At 44.5% G+C, this 14,032-nt stretch overlaps 1 protein-coding gene across 13 annotated transcripts in view; it reads right to left on the reverse strand.

Moving 5' to 3' along the window:
- CBFA2T3 (CBFA2/RUNX1 partner transcriptional co-repressor 3) overlaps nt 1-14,032 on the reverse strand; it is a 195,434-nt gene that overhangs the window by 31,463 nt on the left and 149,939 nt on the right. For 7 of the 13 annotated variants that reach the window (XM_072636348.1, XM_072636347.1, XM_072636343.1 and 4 more), the window contains exon 2: nt 6,406-6,555. In XM_072636348.1, the coding sequence (XP_072492449.1) occupies nt 6,406-6,555 (150 nt within the window). The remainder of the gene's footprint in view (nt 1-6,405; nt 6,556-14,032) is intronic. The other 6 variants (XM_072636344.1, XM_072636354.1, XM_072636353.1 and 3 more) reach the window with 1 other exon arrangement.

A 14,032-nucleotide genomic window follows, 5' to 3' on the forward strand; every position in this document is an offset into this window, starting at 1 on the left:
AGTCAGCCTGAGTCTTGCCTTTCAACTTCATTTTAAGCATTTTCAGCTTCCTGCTGGACATCTTCCCCTGGGTGTTTCACTCCTACTTCAAACTCAATATCACCCAAACGAAACTCTTCTAATTCCCTCAACCTTCCTCTTTCCGACTTCTCTCTATCATCTTCTATAGCTGATGGGTTACCAAGCCCTGTCGATGCTGCCTCTACCATACTTCCTGCATCTGTCCCCTTCTGTCCACTCACACAGCTACTACACTTGAACCACAGTCTCCTAATGCACTGATCATCGTTGTTATTCAGTCAACTTTGTGTGACATCACTTGGTGTTTTCTTGGCAAAGATATTGGAGTGACTTCCCATTTCCTTCTCCACTGTGTTCCCTTTTTGCAGATGAAGAATTTAGGCAAAAAAAAGTGAAGTGACTTGCCCAGGGTCATACAGCTAGTAGGTATCTGAGGTTGAATTTGAACTCAGGACTTCCAGTGCTCCATTTGCTGAACTATACAGCTGCCCCTCCCTAGGATATGTTCCTGTTCAGAAATCTTCAGTGGTTTCCTACTGCTTCCAAGATTGTCTGGTTTGGCATTTAAAACTCTCTCACCTACTTTTCTAGCTTTCTGTTATGTTATTACCATTCACATATTGTATAGTCCAGCACAATTAGCCAAATAGTTATTCACTGAACCCAACCCTGTACTCAGTCCCTGACATTCAGAATTCTTCCGCTCCTCCAAGTCACTATCTCAGGTAGCCTCTCTGTCACAGTTATTCTGTCTGCCTGTCTCTATCTCAGCCAGTCTGTCTGTCTGACTCTCTGTCTCAGTCAGTCTGTTTCTCTGTCTGTCTGTCTCTCTCTCTATCTCAGCTAATCTCTCTGTCTCTCTCTCTCTCTATCTCAGTTTGTCTCTGTGTCTCTCTGTGTCTCTATCTGTCTGTGTCTCTGTCTCAGTCAGTCTGTCTCTGTCTCAGTCTGTCTGTCTGTCTGTCTCACTCTGTTTCTCTGTTTCAGTCAGTCTGTCTTTCTCTCTCTGACAGTAAGCTCTTTGAGGGCAGGTTGATATAAGTTAAAGATCTTTGTATCAGCAGTACTTTGAGCACACTACAAGCTTAATCCAAGTTTAATGAATGAAATTGGTGAATTCTAGTCTTGGGGTGGGTGAACAACTTGGGGAGCATCTACCATTTGCTGAAATTGCTCCCCCCAATAATCCATCCCTGAGCTGTTTTCAGCCTTCTGGGCATCCAGGCGCCTGAAGTGGTTAACCACTAGGCTTTTAGGGTATTAAATGATTTAGAGAACAAATCTCTGGCCAGCTCTGAGGCCGTCTGTGGCTGGAGTAGAGGCAGCAGATTTTCATTGTTCACCGGAAAAGAGAGAAAAATAACCATTTACGAAAGGACCACCTGTCTATCTTTCCTTACCCCTGTGCACTTTAAACATAGTGTCCCTGGTTCCAGTAAATTGGCTACAGAGAAAATTGGGGGCTGAGTGTGTGAAATTCAGGAAAGGAAATGCTCAGGGAGGAAGTAATGGGGGGAGGGAGAGAGGGGCATGGACCCAGAGACATCTACACATACACAGAGCCATCACATCTGTTCCAAAGCTTGGATTAAATGTAAAACCCATCAGATCACAGCTTATCAGAACTCAATTCCTAATTAAGGAACATCTGGCGTCTAAACTAACATTTGCACTGCCTTAGACCACTGGCCAGGAAGGGGAAGGAGAGAAGAGAAAGGAAAAAAAAAGACCCCCCACAAGACTTCTTAGAATTAGAGGCTCACAGTCTGATGGAGGAAAAAAACACCACTGGCTTTAGATGCAGAACACCTGAGTTCGAATCCTGAAAGTGATACTCACTTACTGGGGTAGATTTTTTTCATTTCTCTGTGCCTCAGTTTCCTCATGTGTGAAATGAGGGGTTTGTACTGTATTGGGGGTTCTTAATCTTTTTTTGTGTTGTGAACCCCTTCGGGAGGCTGGTGAAGCCTCTGGCCCCCTTCTCAGAATCATGGTTTTAAACGCATAATATGAAGCACATAGAGTTACAAAGGAAACGGATTAAATTGAAATAAAGTGATCAAATTTAATAAAGTCCACAGACCCCTTCCCCCTCCCCCCAAGCTAAGTAACCTTGAACTACATGATCTGTAAAGTTCCTTCTAACTCTGGATCCTCTGATCCTCTGACTGATGCTCAGAGGAGGAAGGGTCCAAGGACATTCACTCCAACCCCTGCTGAAAGAATCCTTTTTAAGTATTCATTCAGCTTCTATTTAAAGACCTTAAAAGAACTTGGATAACGGCACCCAGCAGGCACAGAGAGCTCTATGCCTGGAATCTAGAAGATCTGAGTTCAAATCTGGCCTCAGACATTTACTAGTTGTGTGACCCAGGGCCAGTCACTTAACCTCTGTTTGCCTCAGTTTCTTTACTGTAAAACGGGGCTAATAATAACACTTACTTCCCAGGGCTATTATGAGGATCAAATAGGATAATATTTGTAAAGTACTTAGTACTGGGCCTGGCATTTAGTAGGTGCCTAATAAATGTTTATTTCTTTTTCTTTCCCATTCTAATGAATTCTCAATGAGTAAACGTATGATATAGACAGTTAACTGTCAAAGTGTTATTCCACACACGATCTGCCTCCTCCGCCCCATGCCCGGATACTTCTCCTTGGAATTTAATAAGCAAAGACAAGTTATATTTGATCTTTAACTGTGATGATCTTAATTTTGGATGATTTTCCCACTGCTACCAAAAAGTTACTGTTGTATTGGAGAAGAAATTGTGAGAGTTTTCAAGGGTGCCCAGGGGCCAGAGGAGGGCATCCAATGCAGTTGCAGTAGCAAGGACTCTTGGACCCAGAGTCAGGGAATGTGATTTCTAGTCTATGAAACAGTCATTAGTGTCTGTCTTGTTCAGACTGAAGGATCCCTGAGAAAGTGTGTGTCTTGTGAGAACACTGCATCACACACAGTAGTAGCTAAATAAAGGAACTGATTCTGCCATTCTGACTCTGCCACTTCATTGCTGTATGGCTTTAGGCAAACTTGATTTCCCTCTCTGGGCCTCAGTTTCCCCATCTTTAAAATGGAAGGGTAGGACTGGGGAAGGATGATTCCTATAACTATGACACTCCATGTGCCTTGTAGATTACAAGTGGGACTGATTAGTCTTCCATAAACGGAAGACAAGAGACCAAGGCTCGGAAGGCATCTTGCCCATGGTCACCTAGGGAGTGGGTAGTAGGACCCAGGTTTGATTTCCTGACTCTAGGCCTAGTGCCCTCCTCCCTTATACCAGCCTCTTGAAGGCTGCTTCCAGATTAAGTCTAAGTCTATAGTCCCTGCTGCCTCCTAGTTCCTGACACTCTGTTCTAAGTCCTTTTCTATCTCTGATATTCTATGTTCTAAGGTCCCTTTAGCTCTTAACCTTCTAGCAGACTTTGGAAATTCCTCAGTGACACTGAAAATCTAAGCAATTTTGCAGAAACTCCCTTTCTTAGCCAACAGAGGAGAGAAGGGAGGATGAGGCAGATCGCTTAGCAATTTGGGGGCACACGACTCTCAAAGGGACCTCAGATCTATAAAAGGAGTCTGAAAGGGAGGAGTCGGCCCAGCTCATCCCAGAGTACCTTGGGAATACCATGATCTCCTGCCAAGCTGCCTCCTCCACCAGCTGGGCTGGCTCATCCAGAGCTACCCAAAGCCGGTCTAATTGCTTACTTGGGCTGCCTTCCTGTATCGATTAACATGTTTGTTGGTGAAACCTATTCAATAAAGTTCTCCTTCAATTATATCTCTAAATCTTGATGCCTCTAACCCAGTGACCAGGAGCCTGAGGGGATGGTGTGGAGGAGTGGAGGCAGAAGATGCTAAAGTCTACCTGTCAATAGCCCTTCTGGAGTCTGAGGCCCAGACACCTGCCAATTCACAGGCTCACAGAAGCTAAGAGATGGAAAGGATGTCAGAACTCTACTGCTTTCAGAATGAAAAGCAACTCTGTGTAAGCTTAACATACTCTGTGCCTCAGTTTCCTCTTCTATAAAATGAGGGAGAAGGACCACAGATTCCTATCCCTTCAGGGTCAGCTCTCTGCTACACCTAAGAATGCTACAAAGGGGTCCCAGGAGGGGAGAAGAGACTCCAAAATTTGATGACATCAGAGTTAATCAACAATCTAAGATTTAGAGACAGAAGAGACTTCATAAGCAGGTGATGGAGGGAGATTCATGGACCAGAGGGAGGTGTGTGAATTTTGATGCCCTCTTTGTCATGGGGTTCAATGGGACAACATGGGCTCATTGCTGAGGTCTCTTACCTTATTTTTTTCCTCTGTAAAATAGATGCACCAGTATCAGACAAGGAATTTATGAGGAACTACTGACCCAGATGACGATGGTGATGACAGCTAACATTAGATTCATGCTTTAAGGCTGGCAAAGCACTTGACATCCATCTAATATCTTATTTGATCCTCCCAACAACTCTGGGAGGTAGGTGCTATTACTGTCTCCATTTTACAGATGAGGAAACTGTGGCTGAGGAAGGACTGGAATCACGTCTTCCTGACTCCCAATTTGGCAATCTATTTCCTATGCCCCCTAGGTAGGTGGGGATTCCAATGCCCAACTCCAGTTGACTTTGCTAATCCACAAAGCAGTTGCTGTTCTCTGCTGAGGAGGGTGGAGAAGCCTGTCATAGATAAGTGATTATCCTTTTCAGAAAGATCTTCCATAGCTATCCTCATTTCCACAAAGGTAGCAGGAGAGTCATCCTCCCTGTTAACATCACCATTAATGGCTTCATTTTGCCCTATTCTCCATGGTAAACAAAGGTCAGTTTTTGATATAAAGATAAAATATAGTCCTATCTTTCAATCCCCTGGAAATCCCTAAAGAATGACTTTGACACCTAGAACCTAAGTAGGAATATGGAAGACAGAGATGGTTCTGGGAGATCCACTCATTTATCTGGAATGGGAATAGAACTATGGGTATGTGTGCCAAGGAAGTCAGACAGAAAGGAATTTTCCTTGCGTACCCCAATATTAATAATACTGCTTTGTGGGGTAGCAAACAAAAAACCAAAAACCACAAAGTAGATGCTCAGTGGTCCGGAAAGAGCTGAACAAACCATGGCAGATTAAGGTGACAATATTATCGTTACAAGAAATAATAAGTAGGGAGAATTCAGAGAAATCTGGGGAGAACTGACAGAGCAAAATAAGAAGAATCGTTATAGCAGTATGATCAATGATATACAGAAAAAGAATCCTGAATTTTGATCAACTGGAACGACCCATCTTAACCAAGGAGAACAGATGAAGAAACACCCGCAATTCCCTCCTTTCTGCTGAGGTGGGTGACCCAGAGTCTGGAAAGTTACATATCCCATTAGACACAGGAGCTATGTTGATTGATTTTTTCCCATTGTTTTCCTTCATTATAAGGCAGTTTTTAGAGGTGGGGAGATATATATCAGGAAATGATTGGAGTATATAAAGAAGTAAAACCTTTTTTAAAAAAATGGGTGTGAGAATAGATTTCTTTTTGATCACAGTGCTTCGGACATAGCTGAGGTCGAACCTGAGGCACTAGGTCACATGGTATCAAGATCAGAGCAGACTGACCAACTACTCAGTAGGGCATCATTTTTGGCAGCCCCTTTGGGGGTCCCAGACTGAAGACTGGATATGGATGGGCACAATGCTTTTCTACATCCTTGAGGGGCCAAGGCTAATATCCTCTAATATTCTTCACCTTGAAACAATCCTTTCTTCTATTCTAGATTGATAGAACATCTAGTGAGTGTATCCTCTGTTTCAGGCACTCTGTTAAGTACTGGGGATGCAAATATTAGCCACTTTGCTGGTCTCCACTCTTAAGAAGCTTCTATGTCTAATGGGAAGACAACACATAACGGAATGCTGGAAGGGGGGGAGAAGGCACATGGTCATATGATATGGAGATGCCTGGAGTCCTGGTGCAGAACAAGATGAGATTAAAAACAGTGCACCCTTAGCACATTCATCTGTCCAATATAGCTATAGGCCTTCACTCATAGGACCTTAGATATTCTGCAGTTAGAATTGCCTCATCCTATAGGTGAGGAAACTGAGTCCCTATAGCTTGGCACTTCTCATCAGGAAGAATGACTTAACCTAGTGACACAATGGAGATAGTATCAGATTGAGAACCAGGAGAACTATCTTCATCTAGGTTCCATCACTAATGAGTTTTGTGACTTTTAGCAAATTACTGCCTCTTTATGGATTTTAGTTTCCTCCTCTTTAAAATAGGAGAGTCAGACTTTGTCTCATGACATTTCTAACACTCTACCATATTATAAATGTTTCCCCATGGTGGTAGGGCCTCCCGGTGTGTGGGGTGACTACTTACTTGTGTTTGTTGTGAAGGAAGGGTGGCGTGTGGCTCCCTGGGTGATGGCTGGAGGTGGGGGTGGCATGCTGGGTGGGGTCGATCTGGACTGCGTTTTCACCTCAGCCGGTGAGTCTGGCATCGTCGCTGCCTTCTTCTCTGTACTATCTGCTAGAGGTGTTGCAAGAGGGTGGGGAAGAAGCAGAGGGAGCAGAGGGGAAGGATGGAAAAAGAGAGAGGTAGAACAAGTCAGTGAAAGTCAAAGAGAAGGCCTGAATCCCCCTCCTGTCTCTGCCCCTCTCCCCAGGTGTCAGCCAAGACTTGTCCAGAGCGTTAGCCTTCAGGTGGCTACATCCTGGTGCAATATCCACACTGTATACACCTGGGCAAGACTACTTCCAGCAAATACACCAACCTGCCCCCAGCTCCTAATAAAAGAACTCTTTCTGCCCATCATCCTAATTAAGCATGCTCATGCTACACCCAAGATAAGCACCAGGTGTTCTTTCCCGGGCCTCCACGGATGCCCAGGCTGCTGCTGGACCTGGGCTCCAGGTGACAGCTTGGGGATTACAGACTCAGATTTGTCTTAATGACTGGGGAGACAGCAGTCACCGGAGTGAGTGAGTGAGTGAGTGAGTGTGTGTGTGTGTGTGTGTGTGTGTTCTGGTGTTAACTCTTTCCCTGTCTAAGGCTAGATTTGAACTCAGGTCTTCCTCACTCCATGCCTGGAGTTCTATCCACTGTGCCACCTAGCGGCTGAGTAAGTCACAAAGAAGGCATCAACCTGCATTGGTAGAGGAACTTTCCTCATCTGGGAGGTCCTTATGTCAATGACACTTCTCCCTTCTAGAACCTGATTCTCTGGACAGCTAAGCAAATTCTGGGGTAGGGGGCTGAGGTGTCTTGGGTGGATGGGGGCCATGAGAGCTGACGAGGGGATACTACTAAAGCAGGATCAGCATTACTCCTCGGTGGTGGGGTGTGGTGAAGACAACCCTGGCTAGAAGGATTGGATTGGATCTTGGCTTCATACTTGTTCTATCCATTTATAAAATGGGGGTTGGGGCTGGACTGGATGCCATCTAAGGTCCCTTCTAGCTCTGATGGCTGGTGGGACACAGATAATTCCTTAAACTCTTTTTAGAAATAAATGTAATGACTCATCCTCATACTTTAAAGTTTATTTCCTCACAACTATATGAGGCAGTTAAGAATAACCCACATCTTATACTTGGAGAGGGAACTGGGATAGTGGATGGAGAGTGGCTTTAGAGGCCTGGCTTTGAGCCCTGTGCCTCTGAGGGTTGTGTAACCCTGGGAAAATCATTGAACTTTTCAGTGCCCTGGCCCAGCAGAGACAAATTCAAGTGGAAACAGGTGGCACTGAGGGAAACATCCCTGTGGGCTGCATATTGACTTAGAAAACCACATATTAATATTATCTTTATTTGATTAAAATTTTTATTTATTTTGTTAAATATTTCCCAGTTCAGAGCATCATGGGCTCACCTTTCTGCCCTTGGCAATTCTTTAAGACCATAGGTGGCAGATGCTGTTGCTGTTGAGTTATATCTGACTCTTCATGACCCCATTTGAAGTTCTCTTGGTAAGGACAATGGATTGGTCTGCAATCTCCTTCTCCAGCTCATTTTTTTTACAGATGAGGAAACTGAGGCAACCAGGGTTAAGTGACTTGCCTGGGGTCACACAGCTATTAAGTGTCTGAGGCTAGATTTGAACTATCTCTGTCTCTCTCCTCCTTGGTTACTTTGAGAAGCATCAGAGTCCTGTCTGGGGCTGGTAATTCCAGGCCTGGAGCTCTCCGCACTGTGCCACCTAGCTGCCAAGTAAGTCAAAAAGAAGGCATCAACCTGCATTGGTAATGGGACTTTCCTCCTCTGGGAGGTCATTATGTCACAAATCCATTCCCTATCCCACCTTTTACATGGTACTTTAAGGTTTAGACAGTATTCCTACAACAATTGCCTTGTGATACAACTACATGGTGGTGGGTATGTTTGTATATTTACACATGCACACATACACATATGTACACATATATACGCATGTACATCGATCTCTATATCTCATCCTTTCTTATTTTACAGACAACTGGAGTGATGGTCAGAGAGGTGATGTGTCCTCTCAGAGTCTGGCTGCCAGCCTCCACCTGGGTGATCTCTGCCTGCTGATCTGACTCTGTGAGAGCACCCACAGCCTTCCTTGTGGGAGAGGTAGCTGGCAGAAGACTGTGTGTGGACCATTGAGGTTTGGTTCCTGAATCACAGAATCTCTGATCTGGAAGGGGTCTCAGAAAGCATTTAGTCTAACCCCAATCTAGCCCAAATCCCATCCAGCCTCTACTTTTAAAACCGCCAGGGACAAGGAGCCAACTCTCTTTGTAGATGACTGTTTCCACTTGTGGAAACCTTTCACTGCTGGGGTTTCTCCTCAGGTGGAATCTGCCCAATTTGCCTCTGTTGCTCCTAATTCTGCTCTCAGAGGCCAAGCAGAAAAAGTCCAATTCCTTTTCTTCTTCAATCTAAACAGCCTCAGCTCCTTCAACTGATCCTTGTATGAGGTCTGCCGCCATCTTGTTTGGCCTCTGGATACATTCCAACTTCATAAGAGGTTGCTCAATGAGCAACCAACCCTTGGCCCACCATTCATGAAGAAGGAAAAAGCAGGGCTGGCTTTTCGGGTATGACTCTTTCTCTCTGTCTCTGTCTGTCTCTGTCTCTCTGTCTCTTCTTGGTTGCTTTGAGAAGTACCAAAATCAGTCCTGTTTGGGGCTGGTGAGTCAGCTAGCAACATGGGGACACTGAATCCATCAATGACGTGATGCTCAAATCCTAGATAACTCTTCTCCTTAAGGGGACACCTGGACTTGACACCTTCTTCCCCGCATGAGTATAGAAAGAATACACACTTGAATACTTAGTTCTGGTTGCTCACACTTATGTAGCCTGCCTGGGCTCCTATAATATTGACTTTCTCCCCTTTTTTTTGTGTGTGCACCTGGGCATATGATCTCTTGCAGCTAGGTGGGGCAACAGATTGAATGTTGAACTTGGAATCCAGAAGACCCAAGTTCAAAACTGACCTCAGATGCTGCTTACTAGCTGTGTGACACTGGGCAAATCAACCTCTATTTGCCTCAGTTTCCTCTTCTGTAAAATGGTGATAATAATAGTATCTGGAATATTTGCAAACCTTGAACTGCTCTACAAATAAGAGCTTTCTCATAGAGCTAATTCTAATACATTAATCCTCTCTCCCCAAGGAAAGAACTTTCTAGCAATCAGGGTTGTCCAGCAGTGGAACAGTGTACCTTGTGAGCTAGTGAGCACCTTGTGACCAGGAGGGTTCAAGCAGGAACTGGAACACAGGATTTAGAGCCAGAGGAAACCTTGAGGACTGCATGGTAGAGTACATTGGGAAGAGTACTACCTCTGGAGTCAGGGGAGTTGAGTTCAAATCCTAGCTGTGATGTGTGTAATACTGGTGTGACCTTGGCCAAATCTTTCTCTTGTCCCTCAGTTTACTCACCTGTAAAATAGGGAAGTGGGGGAGGGGTCAGACCAGATTGCCTTTAAGGTCCCTTCTAGCTCTAAGCACATGAAGATAATTCACATTTATATAGCATTTTCAAGTTTATGGAGTGCTTCCCCCATAACAGCCCTATGAGGGAGCCTCCTTAGGGCATTATTATCCCCATTTTACAGAGAAGGAAACTGGGCACCTGTCAGGCATGCGGCAAAGGGAGGGAGGGAAACTACACCAATCTCCTGATGTCCTCTCATCTCTGGCTCAAGACAATAAACTCCAGGAGGCAGGGAGGGCCTGGGGGCAATGCTGAGCCCACAACAGGCTGGAGAGCTGGGCACTGTGGGATGGATGGTCTGTCCGGCTGGGTGAGGCCCTGGAGCATAAGGGTGGAGGAGGGCACCGAGGGAGGAGAGACCAGTAAACAGATCCCAGCTAAACAAGCTCTAGGCCCAGCACCTGCTGCTCTGATCAGCTGCAGCTCCGGGCTACTCTCCCTCCCTCTCTGCTGACTGCCTTACTGCCCCCCTCCCTCCGGCCCTCCCTCTGGCCATCCCTCTTTCTCTTTCTCTCTCTCTCCTGTCTGTGAGGACTCACTTCTCTGATGGCTCAGCACATGTGTGGCCACAGCTGTGGGGATCTGTCAAAGGGTTATATGGCTGGACCTGGGCCTGCGGAGCCCCACTGAGGACCAAACATGGAAAACCTCGCCTCATCCAGCCGGGAAGACCCTGCCAGCATCTGGGAGAAGGTGTCATTGCCCTTATGGGGCCCAGAACCCTGTGGGTCTTGTTCCCAGGCCTGGAGGCCACTGAAATCTAACATGGTTTCCATCTGATCTCTCACATGTATCCCAGGATCAACAGCCCTCAGAGAGGTCCTGCTCCTGTCTAAATAAAGTCTCAGACTTCTCCAAAACAAGACTTATTCTCTCTCTCTCTCTCTCTCTCTCTCTCTCTCTCTCTCTCTCTCTCTCTCTCTCTCTCTCTCTCTCTCTCTCTCTCTCTCTCTCTCTCCCCAGATTATATGCGAGTATAACTCGTGGGAACAGGTAGTATGGATGGTGATATGTCCTATGAGGAAGGTGAGGTTCAGTGAGATGTAGGGGACAATATGGCAGAGTGCAAAGGGCAGTGAATGCAGGAAACTTGGCTTCAATAATAACAGGTGACTTTAAGGCTTAAAAAGCACATACAATCACACATTATCTCATTTGGGACTTATAATAACCCCGTGAGGTTGAGAATACTACTGTGGGCATTATTGTCTCCATTTTATAGATTCAGTAATTGGGACTCAGACAGGTTAACTGACTTGCCCAGAGTGACATTGCTTGTAAGTAGGAATTGCCTCCAAATCCAACATTTTTATACCACATCCATCAATACCAAAGGGCAGATAAACCCATGAGCTCCAGAAATGACAACCCCTTCCCTTCCACCTGTCCTACTTCCAGCCTGGCCTGGCAACCATCATCCAGAGGAGCCAGGCTGTCATCTTCACCACCCACCATCACCACCTGCTGACCAATGTCATTATTAAGGGTAGGTTGAAACACTGCAGGAGAGAGGAGGCCACATGTGGTAGCCATAATTTAACCCAGGTAGATTAAATTAACTGACGCTTTCCCCTGAGTCCCTAGTGGAGAGAGCCCAGAACCCTGAGCCCAAGAACCTTGAGGACAGAAGAGTCCTGCCCTCCATCTGTCCTGCTTCCAGATTGCCATCATCATCGTTATCGTCATCAACACTAGTATTTGGGGAATGCCTTAAGATTTTACATATGTTATCTCATATGATCCTCACAACAACCCTGTGTGTAGTAAGTACTATTATTCCCATTTTATAGGGGAAGAAACTGAGACTGAGAAAAACAGTGATTTGTCACACAGTTAATAAGTACATAAGGCAGGGTTGGGCATAGGTCCTCTTGATTCCAAGTCTAGTTTTCTATCACTCTAACACAGCCATGAAGGCAGTAACCCTGGTAAGTAAGGGGCACACCATCCCCACGACTACAAATACCAACCACTGACCAACTGCCCCAATAGGCAGGTGAGCCCTAGCAGGGTTATTACCTCCATTTTACAGATGAGAAAACTGAGAATTGACATCAACAAACCAGAAGCAGCAGTGTCCCCCGGATCACTAGCCCTAAATCCAGGTGGCCCCCAGAGCCACAGTCTAGAGAAGCCACCTTTGTGAAGGGTGGTCCAGTTCTCACCTCCCTGGCAGTGTCCAAGGTCCTTATTACTGTCAAATGGTCAATATCAGAAATAGATGTGTTTTTAATTAATGAAAAAGACATGAAAGAAGACACATTGCCATCTACTTTGCTGAAAGGACCTTTCCAGCTGACTTGCAGCTGGAACCTTCCACATATATTGTTTCCCCTTACTAGAATGTGAGTTCCTTGAAAGCAAGAAATATTTTGTCTTTCTATTTCTATCTGGTACTTTTCATGGTGCTTTGCACATAATGAGTTCTAAATACATGATTTTTCATTCATTCATTCAGTACTCTGCCACTATTTAGCTGTATGACCTTGGGCAAGTCATTGTCCTCACTTTCTTCAGTTTCTTCAACTATAAGTTTCTTCGCAGTTTCTTCAACTGTAAGATGATAGGGCTGGGCTAAAAGATCTCTAAGGTCTCTTCCAGATCTAACATTCTATAGTTCTGTGTTCTGTGGAAGGTCAGGTAGAACCTGAATTGGAACCCAGGACTCCTGACTCCCAGACCAGCATTATTGCCCACTCTGTCCTATTACTGGTAAATGCTACTTTCATTGTATCCTCCACTCAAAAACCTTCAATGGGTCCCTATTTCTTTTTTTTAATCTATTTTTTTCAATTAGACGTAAAAACATTTTTAACACTTGTCTTATTTTTTTTTTAATTTTGAATCCCAAATTCTTTCCTACCCAGTCTCCCTTGCCCCCTCACTGAGAAGGCAAGCAACATGATATCTTATTTCTTTTTTAAAAAAAATTATTATTTTTATCTTTTAAAAAATGCCACCTTCATTTCTAAATGTGTCTTCTGCTTCCCTACCCAAAGAAGCACCCCAGTCACAAAGAATAAAAAGGAAAAAGAACAGCCACTCAGTAAAATTAATCAATAAATGAATGGATCTCTCTCTCTCTCTCTCTCTCTCTCTCTCTATATATATATATATATGTATGTATGTATGTATGTATGTACAGTATTTTGTACCCATAGGCCCCCACCTCTGCAAAGACGAGAGAGATGTTCATAATCACAGTTCTTCTTCGGGGCCAAGTTTGGTCATTATCCTTTTTAAAAAACTAATTTTTAAAATTCTGAAACTCAACCCTCCCCAAAATGGACATTTTCATATAGAAAGTAGAATAGAAAGCCACAATTTATATGTGAAGCCATGAATCTGTATTCCATATAGCCTGCTTTTTTAAAAGAGTATAATACATTCATCATGTTACTTTTGAAGTCAATTGACTTGAAAGTATTTCGTTTCAAACTTCCCTCTGCTCCCTTTTGTGCATTTTCAAAAATGCTTCAATGACCATCTTTCTTTTGGGGGTGAGGGGGGTTGGAGGCAACATTATTATTCATTTCTCTCCCCAGAAATCTTCTCCTCCAATGGAGAAGAAAAACAAAAACTTTATAACCAATATGCACAGTTAGGCAAAACAAATCCATGTGTTTGCCACCTCTAAACATATATATTGTGCTCTGCACCCAGAGTTCACCACCTCTGATAGGAGGTGGGCAGGATTGCTCTTTAATCCTGCTTTACCCAGTGGGCAGCTAGGTGGCGCAATGGATTGAGTGCTGGGCCTGGAGTCAAGAAGACTCATCTTCCTGAGTTCAAATCCAGTCTCAGACACTTCCTAGCTATGTGACCCTGGGCAAGTCACTTCACCTTGGTTGCCTTAGTTTCCTCATCTGTAAAATGAGCCAGAGAAGTAAATAGCAAGCCACTCCAGTATTTGTGCCAAGAAAACCCAAATGGGGTCATGAAGAGTTGGACATGATTGAAACAACCAAACCTACCTCCCCCTCCACTTTTCTCTTTATATATTTCTACACACACACACGCACATGTACACACACTTATACA

The sequence above is a fragment of the Notamacropus eugenii genome, chromosome 1, assembly GCF_028372415.1.
Source record: "Notamacropus eugenii isolate mMacEug1 chromosome 1, mMacEug1.pri_v2, whole genome shotgun sequence".
Taxonomy (NCBI): domain Eukaryota; kingdom Metazoa; phylum Chordata; class Mammalia; order Diprotodontia; family Macropodidae; genus Notamacropus; species Notamacropus eugenii.